At 31.3% G+C, this 18522-nt stretch overlaps 1 protein-coding gene across 4 annotated transcripts; it reads left to right on the top strand.

Moving 5' to 3' along the window:
- Positions 1 to 2: 2 nt before the first annotated feature.
- On the top strand, positions 3 to 8059 carry LOC148195825 (protein HESO1-like). 4 transcript variants are annotated; one of them, XM_088093947.1, is made up of 9 exons: positions 3 to 137; positions 1277 to 1553; positions 2544 to 2708; positions 3220 to 3398; positions 3476 to 3571; positions 4501 to 4570; positions 6303 to 6433; positions 6852 to 6962; positions 7138 to 8057. In XM_088093947.1, the coding sequence occupies exons 2-9, from the start codon at positions 1415 to 1417 to the stop codon at positions 7822 to 7824; spliced, it is 1578 nt and encodes a 525-aa protein (XP_087950073.1). In that variant the 5' UTR covers positions 3 to 137; positions 1277 to 1414; the 3' UTR covers positions 7825 to 8057. The 4 variants fall into 4 exon arrangements, with proteins under 4 accessions (XP_087950073.1, XP_087950075.1, XP_087950074.1 ...); XM_088093949.1 differs by having other exon boundaries at positions 6 to 137; positions 1407 to 1553; positions 7138 to 8058; XM_088093948.1 differs by lacking the exon at positions 3 to 137 and adding an exon at positions 991 to 1008.
- The last annotated feature ends 10463 nt before the right edge of the window (positions 8060 to 18522 follow it).

Genomic DNA, 18522 nt, shown 5'->3' with positions numbered 1-18522 from the left:
CCTATGGTAGAAAAGTTCCGCGTCTTAAAAAAGTTGAATTTTTTCGAAGTGGAAAACCCCTCTTCTTAAGTTTGCTCACTGCTACTTCAACTCACTTCCAAGTTTCCTCCTCTCTCACACATATAACCAATGCCAACGTAAGTTTCAGCAATCACCCTTCATTTATCTTGTACAGCTTCCTCAAATCTAAACCTTTTCTTTATTGTGCGTTTTTATTTCTTCTTTATCTCTTTATACATTCATGGTTGTTTTGTTTTGTTTTGTTTCTCTCTTCAGTCGTCTTGATTGCTTCTACCATTGTTGCTTTCTATTGGGTCATGAGTTTGGGTACTTGAATTGGGTAATGGATTGATGTGAATGAATTCTGTGAGATTTCTGTTATTACTTTTCTGCTTGGTATGGATTTGAGTTAGATTGTGCTTCTGTGACGTTGTATTGGATAAGTCAGGCATGATTAGCGTATTTCTGAGATTTTAATTATGTTTGATGCTTGTGCTAGGGCACTAAACAAGACCAATCGACATATGAATTTGAATTGTGTTTTTCTTTAATTGGGTAGCTTCAGGTGTTAGCATTGTGAGAGGAAACCAGCAAGATTTGGTCTTAAGGAAATTTATGAACCATCAACTAAGATAAAAATATTTACTTTCGTCTAGTAATCAGCCTTTATCAATTACGGAAAATTTATTTAATTTCTTATCTGTCTAATAATCAGCCTGTTTAAGTTGATGGCTTGGTATGTTACCATGTTTGCATTTTATGATACTTTAGAAAAGATGCTTCCAAATCATGCTGCAAAAGTTATCCGTGGTCACTGCTAGTGCTAGGGCATACTGATGAGTCCTATACTTAATATATCTTCTTTTAAATTCTCCCTCACACTCTAACCATCCACATAAACACCCCCAATCAACTGCCCTGCCTCCAAATCTGTGAAAAATATGCACTGAGAAGCCACCTCCATTTGCTAGAGTTGCTGGTGGTTCTAGCTCTTCTTTCATTTGCTGGGTCAGTGTTCTCCAATTTGCTATTGGTTCTTACTACTCTGTTAGTTTTCAAGCTGTGCAAAGTTGGTTCATGTTAATGCATCTTAGTTGTGTCCCATCTTGACCTTTTTTATTTAAAAATTTACATAATTCCATATCTATATTGTATCTAGACTTCTTAAGTTATCACTTTACATATATACTTGTTATAGGACTTGTGTCTATGTATAATTGAGTTAGATAGATCACATAATTCATTCTCTAACTTTATAACAATTATATCTGGTCAGGGATACTTCTCCAAGGCTTTTTTGAAATGCTCGTAGATTGTGATCCTCTTGCCTTCATATTTTTCCATTTGGTGTTGCAAACCATTATTGCAGACTGTCTCATTATCGACTGCTACTCTGATCTTTTAAGGGGCAAGAATGACTACGCATAGTATGTTGGATATTGCTTTAAATGATATACTTCGGGTGGTCACACCATTACAAGAAGATTGGAATATAAGATTTGCAATTATTAACGACATAAGAAGCATTGTTGAATCTGTGGAAAGCTTGAGAGGTGAACTTTCTGGAAGTTTTGTTTCTGCCCTCAACCCCGTTCCCGTTTTATCACTTGTGCTAATAAGGATTATTCTTCACTAAATTACAATTTATACACGTGAACGTGTTTGCCAGCTTAAAGTGGATATCACTTATTGTAATGTCGCATGACCATCTAAAGGCATGACTTCTGTATATGGTGGATGAAGCTCCAATAAGGGGCTGACTTCATTGTTCTAGTTGTTTTGGTTAGCAATAATTCTTCCTATACATATATTCTGTTTGTGTTTTACACTTGTGATTGAAGAATATATTCTGTATATTTCTGCTACAAACCAGAAACTGGGTGGAACTACACCAGTATGTTGTAGGGAATGTCACAGGCGTCCCAATTTTTTGAAATCTCTATTTTTCGTTTTGTATATATAAGGTACCCCATCCACAAGTTTGGTTTTTTCTTAAATGCCATTAACCAATATTTAATTCCAGATCTTTCTTGATTAGTGTGCCAAAACGTTTAGCACCAGATCTCATAGAGAAAAGTTTTTCAAATCTAAATGGATTGAGTCATTAATCTTTCCGTTTATTAATGGTAAAAAGAAACAAATTTTCTGTTCTTAATGATTTGCCTTGCTCTTCAAACACATCATCCGTGTTTGCTGTTACTTTTGTGTTATAGTACTATATTTAGTCATGTTTCAATCTATCTTACAGTTCTATCACTATTAGAGTTACATGATTGTGCTAAAGTGGTTTTTTCCTCCTCATTCAAAGAGGGGAAAAGTAAAAGATTCCAATTTATGGGCAAGCTTTCAACGAGCACGAATGTTTCTCCAATAAAATGAGATGAATTTAATTATCCTTTACACATAAATTTTGCATCATTTAATTTTTGTTTTTCACCTTGAGTATCCCGGATGGGGTCAAGTGACATACTATGATATAATTTTTTAATTCATTCCGTTTTTGAAATCTAAGTATTTAAAGTTCTACTTTACTTTTGGAACAGGAGCAACTGTTGAGCCATTTGGGTCATTTGTATCTAATCTCTTCACCCGATGGGGTGACTTGGATATTTCAATCGAGCTATCAAATGGTTTGCATATTTCATCTGCTGGGAAAAAACAAAAACAAACTTTATTGGGGGAAGTTTTAAAAGCTTTGAGAATGAAAGGTAAAGTTCTTATACTTTGAAGCTTGTCACTTATAAGTTAGTATAAAAATGTGTGTATAATTTTTATGATGTGGCAGATTCATTTCTGGGTCAATTTGTCATTTCTGGGTAGGGTAATGTGTTTACATGGCTCCTGTTAAAGATTATGATACGAGGAGATGATTTCTGTTCAAAATTTTGACTGGATTGGTATGATGGCTCTGCCTTTTCTGTTGACTTGCTTTAAATCCGTACAAAGTTATGCTTCAGTGACTGGAGAAAAACAGGATGAATGCTCTTATATGGTTGAGTTGTTCTATATTATCCATTTTAAATGTAAGATTGAATCATGCCAGATAGCATGATAATTTCACATATGCTGTAAAACCATGTAATTACTTGTTGAATCAATCAATTAGGAATTCAATTAGTTGTGCTTATTAAACTTGTCATAGCTTTCCTTTTACTTTCAAAATTAAGAAATTTGTGAGTATGTTTAATATGTACATTCTGTAATAACATAAATTTACAGGTGGAGGGAGCAACTTGCAGTTCATCCCCAATGCACGAGTTCCCATTTTAAAATTTAAAAGCAACCGTCAGGGTGTATCTTGTGATATTTCAATTAATAACCTGCCAGGCCAAATGAAATCCAAGATTTTGCTTTGGATGAACAAGATAGATGGCCGCTTTCATGATATGGTTTTACTGGTACATTCTTGAGTCTAGAGAAAGGTTGCTGTGCTTGGAATTGCTTGTGTTTGTTTAATTCTTTCTGGTTTGCGTAGGTCAAGGAATGGGCCAAAGCACACAAAATCAATAACTCTAAAGCTGGAACTTTCAACTCCTATTCCCTAAGTTTACTTGTCATATTTCATTTTCAGGTTTTTCTTCTTTTTCATAATTCTTTTATGTTGTGTTATTTTTTCCTTTTTTTTTGGAGGTGGGATGAGGGGATGTTATTAATTGTTCCAGGAAATATTTTATTAGTTATGCTTATATGTCATCTCATCTGTTATTTATTTTGGTGGTGTTTGCTGGAATGTCGCGCAATTGTTGTTTTTCATCTTTCTACCTGAACTATAATCTCAAAATTTAACTGTGCCTCTGGTATATATCTTATGGAAAATATTAGGCTCAATTTCCCCTTTTTTCCATTATTTATTTTATTCCGTTTGGTCTCACTATTAATAAAAGTTCTAATCAACTCTGTCAATTTTTAAAAATGCAATAATGTAACCATTTTCCATCCAATTAGCAATAAAATCGTAAACAAACAAATGTTAACAATTATAATTTATGCACTATACAATTTATATAAGCAATGCTTAGTGACAATATATAAAACTAACGACATCCATTTCAACCAATGAAAGAGTCACATTGTTGAGTTTTTAAAAAGTAAGGAACTGATTGAACCTTGAAAGGGTTATGTTTTTTCATTTTTAAAAGTTTTGGGGACTTCATTGAACCTTTTATTATTAGAGGTACCAAATTGAACAAAAGAAGTAAATAATGGAACCAAAAAGAGTAATTAAGCCAAAAATTTACAAGGTGCTCATTTTAGTTTGAACATTTGACATTAGCCTGGGCTTATTTGGTTTGAGAAAATGTTTCACGTTTCTTTTTCCAGCTTTAATAATAATTACAGACGGGCCACTCTATTTTCACTTTATTCACTGTAGCAAAGTTTTCTATTGGAAATGATACTTTTTTTCCATAATTTCTTATACACATTTGGAAGGAGGAAAAGCAGTGAAAGTAAGGTCACAATTGTAGATCTGATGGATCTAACATTTGCCTTCTTTTTCAGACATGTGTTCCTGCAATCTTACCACCACTCAAATATATATACCCTCGCAACATGGTTGATGATCTTAAAGGTACATTTTATCTTTCGTTTTGAGCATGAAATGAAATGTCACTATTCATAGAAAGCTATACTATTCACTCTCTTTTATGTTCAGATTCGGTGCATGCTTCAATGTCGAGAATTTTATAAATTCCTTCCAGTCATTTCAATGGCAAGACTTCTAAATGTTCATGATATTTCTTTTACTCCCCACATTATTTTACACTTTCCTTGTGTAGGTTTCTTTTTTACGTTTCATGTATTTGAAGAATAAATCCTCTTTTTGAAAGTCGTGATCAATATCATAGTTTGATGGGGTTGATTTTACTTTCAGGGCCCTTTGGATGATATTTACTAAAATGATAGTGAGTAGCTCTGTTTGGGGTCGACAAACATTTGATTCTGATGTCAGATTGGTGGGCTACAAGCTCATGCAGTGTTTTTTATTTCTTTTTGTTCTATCCTATTTAATCTTTTAGGGATTTGATAATGGTGCGGGGCGTGGGGGTCGAGGAGGGGAAAGGGGACCCTCTTTGGTTTCCTTTTGCTCTCCCTCATGGCAGTGCTACTTTGTCTATACAGCTTGAGGTATACGTTAGGGGTGCTTAAAGTAACCGGTTGGAACTGAACCATTTTGAAACTGAATTGGTTTAAAACAAAATCACTTACAAAAAAATTTACTGAACTGTTTTTTTGAAACCAGTCCAAATTTATTCCAACTGTTAATTTTAAACAGGATTAATATTACTGAAAACGAACCATTTTTTTCTCAGATACTGTATATTTTGCTTATCCCCACAAAATAGTTACCCATTTTTATGCTAAGTTTTCCCATCTACGGAAGAATCACCCATCTATGCTCACAGTACTATTTACTGGCCAAGTATTTTTAAGCTGTATAGGTGGTGCTTATTGTCACATTGATATAGCCTTTTTGTTTTTATTGGGCTAATTTTAAGCTGTCTAGGAGTGTTGACTTTAGACTCATGTTTATCTTTTTGTCATTTATTATCAGTAAATTTGCAAAGCTGTTACAGAAGGGGTTATTTAGATTTTTGTGTGTGAATTTAAAAAAAAACTTTATTCATGTGCAATAAATATGATCTCATTTAATCATAGAACTAAATTTAATTAAATATATAAGCTAGCTAAATGACTAAGTGTAGCTGTTTGTCCTTTAAATCAGGAGTTTAACTTTGACTACAATGACTAAGTGTAGCTAAATGACTAAGTTTAGCTTTTTAATTTTCAGATAAACATTGAAACCTTGTATAGTTATCCTAGCAGCGAGAGCATTCAAATTTAGGCCTTCGCAGTCATGTTATCTCTTCTGCAGTTACTGATTATAGACTAGCTCTTCCTTGATCATCCATTAGAAGAGAAAACTAGTTCAGTTTTTAAAACTGGTTCTAAAACCTGGTTGGTTCAGAACCGGTTTAAACTGAATAAAACAATTCAGTTGAGAACTAGGTTTTTCAAATAACTTACATGTGTAGATCAATAACTGAACTTATTGAATTAGTTCGGTTCAGGTGTTTAAAAACTATTTTTTTCTCAACCTATAATAAGTACCAAAAACTCATTCGGCATGATTCCAGGCAGCAACCTTTTGCTTTTTTGTTTGAATTTGAGTTTGGAGTGTTGAAAATGCTTCGTGTGTCTAGAATTGTCAATTTACTTGTATATTATACACTGGAATTAGAATTGTCAGTTAACTTGTATACAAGAGTTGTGTAATCTGTACCTTGTTGTAATTTATGCAGGGGTTAGAGCTGATGCTGAGAATCGTATCACAGAAACATGTAATGCTAGTATAAACCAGCACATATCAAACAAGGGAAGGTCAATTAATAAAAAGTCCGTGCGTGATCTTTTTGTTGAATTCTTAGGAAAGGTAAATCTTTCTTTAGTTGATTTTTTACTCTTTTGCATTGGTAAAAGATGTTTATATGCTGTGTTGAATATCTGTTATTTTCTGTGCACTTGATCATACACTTTTAAGCTGTGATGCAACATTTTACACAACTTTTTTGTTTATTTCTTTCTAAGATATTTATTATGTTTCACAATCCTCAGTTATATACTTTGTTGTTGTACAATTGCAATTTCTCTTTTAAAGTTGTACCCTCTTCTTCCCTAATAATACCAGCGAGAATGTTGTACTGATGCATATCATGTATTTTTAATGATAACATGAGATTTTGTAGCATCTGTTGTTGAGGCTCTCTGGCAGTGAATTTTCTCAATCTAGCACTGCCCTCTAGCATTATTTACATAAAATAATTATTACACCATGTTGTATATTCCTGCAGTATGCTCAGATGGATTCATGGGCGTCAAATTTGGGAATTTGCCCGTACACTGGACAATGGGAGCAGATAGAGAACAACACAATTTGGTTACCCAAGACTTACTCTATATTTGTAATTCTCCGCATATGTTCATTTCTACTTTTTGGAGACATTATGGTTTCATTTTGGGGATAGCCTGTGTTTGTTTATTCCCATGACAATGCTGTGGTGGCAAATGCTAGATTCTACGATGCATATTTTCTTTTGCTGTGTTACTGATATTTGTATCTGAATTTTGATTGATTAGGTTGAGGATCCCTTTGAGCAGCCGCAAAATACTGCAAGATCTGTCAGTGCAGGACAACTGAAGAAGATAAGCGAGGCCTTTTCAAAATCATACTCCTTTCTTTCCTCGAACAATCATAATCTAAATTCACTTTTGACCATGTTAGCACCACCACATGTAGTAAAATCTATCACAGGTATTCAAAATTACAACGGAAGTTACTTTCACCCAACTCAGCCAAAAGTACAGAGAGTAATGCGCCCTCCACCGCAGTTACAACATCATTTTCAATATGCCAGTCCAGGAACAAGCTCCAACAGTTCAGCTTCAAATGGGCATATGCAGATGCCTAGAGGAAAAAACTTTAGCATTCCATCTTCAAATGGACATATGCAGATGCCTAAAGGAACAAACTTTAGCATTCCATCTTCAAATGGGTATATTCAGATGCCTAGAGGAACAAGCTTCAACATCCCATCTTCTTATGGGCATATGCAAATGCCTAGAGTAACAAGCTTCAACATTCCACCTTCAAATGGGCATATACAGATGCCTAGAGGAACAAGTATCAGCAGTTCATCTTCAAATGGGCATGTACAGAACCCTAGAGAAACTAAGAAGCCTAGAGGAACCAACTTCAACAATGCATCTTCAAATGGGCATGTACCGGTGAATAAAGGCCAGCAGATGTGGAGGCCAAAGAGTTAAAGAGGATCTTTATATATCATTCAGCAGTTCAGCTTTTAACAGGTTTTGACTATTGTCTCGGTGTACTTGTTAATACAAGTGTTTGGAAGAATAGGGTTACGGTGTTTTTGCGCCCATGGGCATCAAAATTAAACGTGTAGATATTACATGAAGTTTTGGTGGGCATCGTATTGACATTTATACACCTCTTATGTACTTGTTGTAAAGCACAACTTTACATATGAACCATGAACTGTTTTGCTAGTTTACCATGTTGCATTACATTAGCATTGTATGTGAACAAAGATTAAACACTGAAAGAGAGGCCTAGAAATGTCGTGCTACAATTTGTTTTTGCCACTTATGTGAAATTGATTATGGATTAATCAAATAAAAGTGGTGTTGCAAAATGTATCAGAAGGTTTTATCTTAAGAATGGTAACTCAATATTCAATACACTTTTACATACCACACTTTGGACTGGATGGGTAGTCAGTCTCCACAATAGCAATAACAAAATATATCAGTCCCTATTTTTCCTTTGACAACAAATTGCATCTTTGACACTCTAAAATAATAATATTATAATTATATTTATATTTTTTTAATATAAATTTTATAACACATTATTATTATATTGTTAGAGCGTCAAATGGATGTATTTTTACCTCTTATTTGGTTGGAATGATGAAACTAATATTTAAATTTTTTACTTTTGGTAGAAAATGCTATTCTAAATGTAATAAAAGACTTCTACAATCATTCATGACTATGGCTAAGGATTTCGGTCTTGGAATTGCATTCCATAAACATTATGAAATACATTTTAAATTGTTTTGAAAAATTATTGATTAATCTTATCATGAATGTCTTGAAATAGTTAAGTGTTGGTTTTTTTTATCAGATATTAACGTTTTGGAATTTCTTAACTAGAGGATACTTTTCAGTATAATTTGAAAAAGTTATTTCTATCTTCCAACGCAAAAATGACATGTGTAAGAAGCAATTTTGGGTTGCATAAAGCAATTGTAATGATTAAAAACATTTAAAATACCACAGCTGCTTCGACAAAGGATGTCGCTTTTTTTAATTTCCAGAATGCATGGGGTATTTCTTCCTGCTCAACTCTCGATAGTATAATGGACTTTCTTGCTAACTAGACTTTCTAGAATATGTAAGGTTTTTCTTCCTGCACTCCATGATTACTAATTGTCGCCACTGCACTCTTTGAAATTTACGTCAAGCCTCATTTATTTTTGGGCTATTTTCTCTTATGCTTGGAGGCTTCCTTCAATACCAGTCACAAACATTCGCTTTCAAAATCTTTTATTAAATTTATCAATTTAATCATTTTATTAAAGTTAATACTTTATCATTCCATTGTATTTTAACATGCACTCTTTTCAAATAGACAAAACTTCCATGATTAATGTACTTATCCTTGTACATACATAAATAATGTGCATGGATCAATTCAGATTCAAGTTTTAGATATATTGTTACATAAAATATAAGAAATAGGGTTTATTACCTATAACAACGACTAACTTATCAAATAGGACTGTTTCTGATTTGTTAAATAAAAATAAAAATTCACAACCATTGTAAATATAAATTAAAATTTAAGTTACCATAAAATTGTCACCTGTGTTAACTAATCCTATCTTTGTATACATAGATAACAATAATAAACCTGAAAAAATTTAATATCTTCATACTTTTTGCTGTGAGTGTAAACAACTAAAATTGAATCAATGAGAAAGTTTCTCTATTTGTATTTTATTTTTTAAAATTAAATTTTAAATTTAACTCTGTATTATGTTAGTTTTGTTCTAATTTACACACACATATATATATATATATATATATCATGAATTCTAAGTTTTAAGATTAAGGGTATTTTAATAATTTTCATTTTCTAAACTAAAAAAAAGAAACACTAAACCCTTACTCACCTCTCTTATTCTTCTCAATCCTTTCTCTCTCATCTCTCTCATCCCAACATTTTCTCTCTCAGTAGTTCCAACTGAAAAAAATCAGAAACACTATCGCGGTTAAATAATTTCTTACAAAAAATGATTTTAGAATGAATTTTCATTTTATAATTATAATTTTTGTCTTATCTAATTTTATCTAATTTTCAGAAGCATAATGACATATGAAAGAATTGGTAATTGGCTTGGAAAAAATAAGAAACATTCGTTGTTAAACAATTTCTTACAAAAAAATGATTTTATAATGAGTTTTCATTTTATAATTTTTTTCTTATCTAATTTTCACAAGCATAATGACATCCAAAGAAATTGGTAATTCACTTGGAAAAAATCAGGAACACTCGCAGGTTAAACAATTTTTTAAATAAATGATTTTATAATGAGTTTTCAATTTATAATTTTTGTCTTATCTAATTTTTACAAACATAATGACATATGAAAGAATTGATAATTGGCCTAAAGGGTTTTTTTTAGAGATGATGATTCAACATCTGTAGATGATGAAATTAGAGAGGTTAGGTGAAGATGATGAAATTGAAGAGATCTTGAATGATCTTTTGCCTGAAGGACGAATATGTCAATGATTTAACTCTTTACAAAGACAAATTGTTTAACAACGAATGTTTTTTATTTTTTCACTTGGGGCTACAGTAAGATGACAAAGAAAATGTTAGAGTGATAGAGATGAAAGAAAAAAGGTCGAGAGGAATGAAAGAGATGAGTAAGGGTTTGGAGGTTTCTTGATTTTTTAAGTTTTGAAAATGAAATTATTCAAATATCCCTTAACCTTAAAACTTAGAATTCATACACATTGCTAAAATGTGCGAACTGAAAAACAGGTGTACGCGCGTTAGCAAACCCATACATATATATATATATATGTGTGTGTATGGTAATTGTAACAACTATCAAAATAAACATGTGAAAGAATCAAATGACCACAAAGAATTTGACAATGAAGAGATTGATCTAAGAACAAGGGAAGATAAAAATGGTGTCTGATCATGCATCCTAAGAGAATTTGATACTTCACATACTTTGTGACCAAATATGGGTTGTCACACGTTTCTTATTCATTAATTTGAGTGTTATTCTAACACGCGTAATGCTTATGAGTTATGATGTCATTATTCTTTATGATATTATTATATTCAGAAAATATAAAAAGTAGAGCATTATTCATGGTCAACCTCAGAATATATATGAGCTCAGCAAAATTTCATATCAGTGATTGAACTTTTGGCACCATGCTTAAGGGAATAAAAACTTATTGATGATTCTGCCAAATTTATTTCTTTTGAATCTTGACTTCTAATATTAAGTCGGGTACATTTTTCTTCTGGTGCCAACATGTGGACGCTGCATTTTTTTTTTAAATATTTCACAGTATCATATTCTCGTTAATTTCCCACACGCACAAATAATGTTACTATTTTTTTTTTAAATTTCGTAGGTTGATTGGGACATAATTGTTGTGGTAAACTGCTGAAGAAAATTAATAAAACATTACATAAAGTTCGGATAGGATAACATTATTGTAGGTTACATCTTATCACTTCTACCTTATCCTCTCAAGGATCTCACCCGAAGACATTATATCAAGAGACAGAACTAAAATTTCTATGATGTCTATGATTATTTGTGTTCTAAGACAGGACACGGTCCTAGATTCTTCAGTCACTAGAAAAACAATAAACATAGATTTGCAGTATCTAGTAGCTTTGAAATGTCATTCAAGATTCTAAGGAGAAATGTGGTATTTGACCCATTAGCTGAGGTTGCAAAAGGCATATGTTTTATGAAAAATTTTGCAGTCATAACTGCATAATGGCTCCATTTTAGTTGCAGTATAGCACCTGATATCATTAATGTATCAGTCATAAAATATTGTATGATTTTGTATCTTCTCTATGTTAATTTCAATTTCATATTTCTCCCAATGTCCTTTGTAGAAATTGAACTGAATCATTAGCAGGATTGGTTGACCTTTTACTGTGAATGATATATATATATATATATATATATATATATATATATATATATATATATATATATATATATATATATAGAGTGAGAGAGAAAGTGAAAGAAGTGCTGTATGAATTGTTATAAAATCTTATTCTACTGATATTGTTTTGGATTAAAGCTTGGTGCACTGTGGCATGAAGCTGAAAAGTAGGAGAAACTATTAAATTGTTCAGATTATGATATGTTTAATTTTTTATATATATATTTGAAAAATGTGATTAGATGTTATAGGGAGAGTGGCTGGAAACACATTATATCTGATCATAAAATAAATTTTGGAGAATTAGGTTGGCCCACAGAAGTAAGAAATTGTCTTATGACATTAAGCACATGCCAATATTGAATAGTTGTAATGCGTACCATATTCACTATTACACATCACACGTTTAAACTTTATATAAACATCAAAATCACTATAACGAGTGAACTCTCAGCCTTCTGAGTAACACGTAATGAAATAATAAGTGGAAGGAGAGAAGAGAAGGAACTGAGAAAGTAACGTTTTTATATTTGATACAAAAAATCTTATATGCAAATATTTCAACTACCTATTTTACATTAAATTTGTAATCAGGAACTCACTTTACGTATTTAATTTTGGAAGATCAATTTGAGTCAAATCATATCACTTAAAATGTAAAAGAATTATTTTGAACTACCGTAGTTCATCATAAAAATTCATAATTTATAAGAAATATGGCTAAGAATTTTTTAGCTTTCTTTTTAATGTAAAACAATAAACTAATAAAATCATACTATATTAATAATAAATATAAACATTAATAAGAAATAATATGGGTTAATTGTGTTTTTTTGTCTTAAAATTTGACACAATAGTATTAGGTTTTTATACTTAATATAAAGCCATGAATGTAGTTCTTTTTGTCTCAATAGTATTACCTATTTTCAAACGTGATAAATGAATCTAGTCTACAAATTTTCTTCATGTCAACGTTTTAAAAAGACAGCATGATCATTTGTTACGTCAAAAGAATGTTAACATGTGAATGAAAAACATAGTATTTATTTTCTCCATGGCAAAATATTAATGCCCACGATTATCTCAAATAGTTTGTATAACTGAATAGCAGGTATTTTAATATCAATTTTATAATTAGGTAGGGATAAGAGTATTATACTATCTGTACTTGCGAGTATTATTATATACAAATATTAAAATTAAAATTTAATTTATATTTTATTAGATTAAATTTAATTAAAATTTAAATTTTATTTATATTTAATTTTATATTCTTTTATTAATTTATTTGCATTTTAATTTAAAAATTTATAAAATATCTTTTTTAAATATTTACAATTATCCATAGATTTAAAAAAATTCAACATATATTTTTAAAAGAGTATCCGACAGATAATAACATAGATATTTTTAAACGAGTATCTAACGTACATAAGATGTTGGATCTTTTTGCAGGTATAGTAGCATGTAGGCACTGTTCGTAACCGACCTGACCCATTGTCATCCTTATGTATATTTTTTCTATTAAACATATGATGAGAAGAAAACACCAAATAAAAAACTTCATATTCTTTGTTAGATTTTCTAGTATTATCCTTTGTTCAACATTAAAAATATATTGAAATTGATATATTATCTTTTTTATATATATTTTAAAATATTTAAATTAGTATCAATGAATATATTTTGAAGAGATAATTAATAAATGAATAACACAGGAAAAATCTAAGTGGGAATTCAAATTCCAGATAGAACTCTGTGAAATACATTATGATTCTCGTTATGATCCTCTTAAGGAGTTTGAATAGAGCAAATATGTTTAAAATATCTCACTAGCATGACAACCTACTAAGACCAAATTAGTACTTCAAACATTTTCATCCCAATTAGTAGTTGCACTCTCATCATTACTATATAACAATTTGTCAAAATGCACGTAATTACCAAGCATCACCAAACCCCAATAGCCTTGACCATATCAAGAGAGTGTCATGAAACTTAGGCTAATTTCCAAATTAGGTAAACTAATCGTTTTTAATAATAAAAAAAAAAAGACTAATGACCATATATCATTGGTTAAGCTGGATGATGAATCTATGTTCCCCCTCCTTTGAAGTCCAAGAGTCCATAACTGAAAAATTGAACAACAAAAATATGCATGTTAGAAGATCAAGAACGAGATTGACAGATCCAAAATGGTGTTTCCAATCTCTCTGGATCCAGAAAGAACACCAAGACAAGATCCAAAAAATTTTCACTTACCAAGCCACAGGACCACTGCTGCGATGACCACTGCCGCGATGACCAGGACCGTGGGAGCGTGGGAGCAACTGCGGCAACAGAGACAACGCGCCACGGCGGTGCAGCAAGAACCCAGCGGGGAGGCAGCGGCAGCAGGAAGACCACGCGACGATGGCGGCAGTGGCAGTGACGTTGTGGACGCAGCGGGAAGGCACCGGCGGTGACGTTGTGGAGCAGATCTGGAGCGGATCTGAAGCGGATCTGGAGCGGCTTGGTGATTTAGGCTTGGCGATCTGGAGCGGTAGATCTGGAGGAGGCAGCGGCGGCAGTAGCGATAGCAGCAGCGGCGGAGGCTAGAGCGCGGAGGGGAAGAGGGAGAGCGCGGAGGGGAAGAGGGAGAGGGCGGAGGGGAAGAGGGAGAGCGCGGAGGGGAAGAGGGAGAGCGCGGAGAGGAAGAGGGAGAGCGCGGAGGGGAAAAGGGAGAGCGCGGAGGGGAAGAGGGAGAGCGCGGAGGGAGGGGAAGAGAGAGAGCCCGAGAAAGAAGCACACGCTCTGCAAATGTAAGAATGTGCAAATTAAAAATCAAAACGTGAATAGGCAACGGTCCTCTCTCAACCAGAGGCAATAGGGTCTTTTTACGCGCAGTATAGGCTTCGGGTCTTATTAACCGAGGCAATATCACCGTATAGGTTTCGGTCTTCTTTTAACCGAGGCAATATCATCATTCTGCCTCGGGTCTAGATATAACCGAGGTATATAGTCTTTTACGCTTCGAGTTTTACTTAACCGATGCGTATATGGCGCGTTAAATTGCACTTTTTCTACTAGTGGTTTAAGAAGCAATTGAATGGTTTTTCCAGAAATAAATCAGTGAAGAAGAAAACTGATTCTTAGATGTAACAAGTCCATGGCCCAACTGATAGAGTTGAGAGCAAGCAATCAGCATCAAATCCAACCAAATCTCCTCCAGCTAAGAGATGTTGACACTAAAGAGGGATCAAATGCTACGTGTTCATCTTTCATTAACTATCTATGCGAGCCCACATGTTTATTTATTTATGGAATTTCCATGAAAAATGGTGCAATAATATACCAACAACCCAAACCAAATATCTTTTTCCTTTCATTCTGTTTAAGAATCGTCTTTCCTTTTAATAGAAAACTACTTCCAATGACTACAACATCATTATTACAGTATTATTCAAATATAAAACAGTATATAAAATCTCGTTTTCTTCTCAATCACAATAATGCATGTGAATTTCTGTACGTATAATCTAATCTCTGAACAATACGTAATTCGGTCTTCAAGATTATCCATCAATTATTATATTTATTGAATTTCGGGTTAGAAGAAATAATATGTCACGATATTTATAAAAACAAGGAAATCATTAAGAATTAAATTAAAACATGTTATTTTAAAACATTTATTGATCTGTCTCTTTTATTGCAAAAAGGGTGTACGGAAAAGAACTACAGGAATATAAGTATGTAGAGGAACAGCATTTTATCCATTCCTGAGTCGACAATTTGGGTCCCAAATAAAGGGCACTGTCATCAAATTACATCTATTGTCGAATTTGATATGTGACTCTTTGTGGCGTCTGCAAGTTATTGCTACCCAACGCACCTTCTTCATCATCATAATCATAATAACATTTCATAATACATCAGTCATAACACATCAATAGCATTTTGATCTTTTATTTATAATACAAACAAATAAGAATATTTATAGAATTATCTTCTTCTTTCTTTTTAATTTTCCCGAAAGTTCTTGTGGATCTACTTTGAAAAAGCTTCAGAGTAAATAATACGATTTCACTTGTATCTTTCTTTTTATTTAAACTTTAAATATTATATATAAAAGAGAGAAATGACAATATTGTGATTTTATCAAATTTATAATAATTATTTTAAAACTCACAAATTAAATAAATTTTATCTATTCGACAAGTAAAGTGATTTATCATAATAATACATGAAAATTAAACTCAATTTTTTTTAATACAATCAATAAATTGGATGATGAAAATAAATATAAAAAGGGTTAAAGATTTTTCCTAAAACGAGGATTAATAGGTTTTAAAAAATGTTTAGACAATGGCAATAAAATTATCTAACAATGATCATTTGATAAAGTATTTCAAAACGTTCTCTCAAGTTACTTGTAAAAACTAACTTTGAATATGTGTTCAACAATAACTAAAAATTAATATAGGTGCAAAAAAGTATAATGTTTATATCTTTTATAGTAATTCATCTCAACAATGAATTGCATTCAATATTGCTTTGCTTTACATATTATAAAGAGTTTCATTAATCAATAATTGACAATAAGTATTCTAATTATCACTTATGTTTTGTAACGAATACACAAAAATTATTCTTAGTTAACCATTTTATCTCCTCCTAAAATATAAAGAAAATATCTTTTTTAATAATGCCACATATGATTTATTTTTTCAAATATTTTAACTATCACTTTTGTCACAATAAAAAAGTTATTTGATTGGTTACAAGGACAAATCTCACATGGAAAAATATAAATTATTAATGTCTTGATAAAGAGAGCTTTACATAGTAAAGATTTTATAAATGAAAAAAATACTTTTTTTGTCATCTTGTTTGACACTTTAAATATCTCGCACTAAGATGAGCTTTATACCCCTATTATAAGTATAGAAAACATTTTACAATGATTTGGTCTATTTGTTAAAATTAATATAAACACGTGAGTTGAGTGAGTAAAAAGTAAAAAGTCCAATAAATTAAATTTGTTTCTTTTTGTTCAATATCTATTTCTTTGTTGTTAACATTTTCTAATAGTTGCTTTCTAATCGTTATATATAATCTAAACAATTTTTCTTATAAAGATTCATATGATCTTTGTGAAGATTTGTCTTGCTTTTCACTTTACCTTATTTAGAAATTATAAAAGATATAACTAAACTATCAAAACTTAACCTTATTTGTTATATATGATCAAAATCATGACATGTGTTGTCTTAGTAAAATAATATTAGTTAATAAGAATCATACTATCGCTATAATTCATTTATCCACTTATTCTGCAAAATTAGAGATAATGCATCAAGATAAATAAACTCTTTTATATTAACATAGAAGATATTAATGAAAGACATTAAATATCATTTAATGCTCATTGATGGTTTTCTTTATTCTCAATATAATCTTAAATGGCACCATCAAAAAACACTTTCCACTTATCCCAAAAAGCTTCTTTTTAAAAACTTTGTATAAACTATATCACAAATAAGAAAAAAAAAACTACAAATCCTTTTGATAAATTAAACTTTGCTTAAAATTATTTCATTTTATCTTTGAATGGCTTACTAAAAAGCTTGAGTTAAATTTTTAGATTTATCTATCTTAGACCCTTACATTTGTACTACTCTTTTCAATTCTTAAAAAAATAGTTGTTTTAGAAAAATGCTCAAAGACAAACTAAGACAATAATAATTTTGTATTTTGCTCTCTGTTGTTCATCTAATGAAAAAGAAATTTATCTTTTAAAGAAGTATAGTTTTAGAGTATTTTCTAGGTGAAAAATGCATTTCATCCACATTCTTATATTATTTTCAAGTTAAAAAAAGGTCGGAATTTTATAAAGACACATGTGAATATTACCTAAAAAACTAATAAAATCATTATCCATTTGTAAATTTCATATTAACTAAGCTTAATTACTCAAATAAAGAGAAAGATACTTACAATGCTGTTTCAAGGATAAATGTTAAAACCAAGTAATTACTCTAAGAAAGACAACGATATTAACAATGTGCTTTCAAGGATGGATATGAAAAAAAAAATATGTTGATGTAAGTTAATCGGAATTAAGATACATTCACAAAATATTCCACTTTTGAATTCCCATTATATGTATTTTCATAGTAAAAGATGAAAGAATATCTTCATTTACAAGAATAGAATACTAGTGGAAGAGGCAGAGAATCTAGATAAACAAATTGAAAGAGATTTTTTATTAATAGAAATATAGAATTGATTTTTCAATGTGCTTTTATACGATTTCTAAAAAGAGAGTTGTATTCTGTTTAATTTCTTAAACAGTGTCCTTATCATAGCTACCAAAAGTATGTTCAGAATTATCCAAAACATGCAAATTTCCCATTAATTAAGAGATCCGCATTATTAACCATCAGACAAAAACATGAAAAAAATAGAACATTCCTTAAAATTAGCCATTAAAATAATGATGGAACTTAATCCTTAAAAAGAGAGGAAATCATTCGAAGCATGTAATTAAAGGGGTATAGTGTAGATGCATTTGTCAGTGCTCCTTTTAAATTTTGACTAAAGCATTATTCAAATTGTTATTGCCAAGAACTAATCACGCAACTGGTTCTACAAATTCACACGTTGATCGTTTTTCATGATGTCGTGACTTGCTCAGTACCACGTTCTATCTCGTTTCCTTCATATTATTATTTA

Source organism: Vigna umbellata, chromosome 7 (genome assembly GCF_029865625.1).
Source record: "Vigna umbellata cultivar VRB3 chromosome 7, Vumbellata_1.0, whole genome shotgun sequence".
NCBI classification, from domain to species: domain Eukaryota; kingdom Viridiplantae; phylum Streptophyta; class Magnoliopsida; order Fabales; family Fabaceae; genus Vigna; species Vigna umbellata.
This window is presented reverse-complemented; position numbering and strand designations above follow the sequence as displayed.

Bases quoted from the DNA above. Each gene is read 5' to 3' on its own strand.
- LOC148195825 (XM_088093949.1), top strand. From the start codon at position 1,415: ATGACTACGCATAGTATGTTGGATATTGCTTTAAATGATATACTTCGG. The intron at 3,399-3,475 runs GTACATTCTTGA...TGGTTTGCGTAG, and splicing joins TTCATGATATGGTTTTACTG to GTCAAGGAATGGGCCAAAGC. The intron at 4,571-6,302 runs GTACATTTTATC...TAATTTATGCAG, and splicing joins CATGGTTGATGATCTTAAAG to GGGTTAGAGCTGATGCTGAG.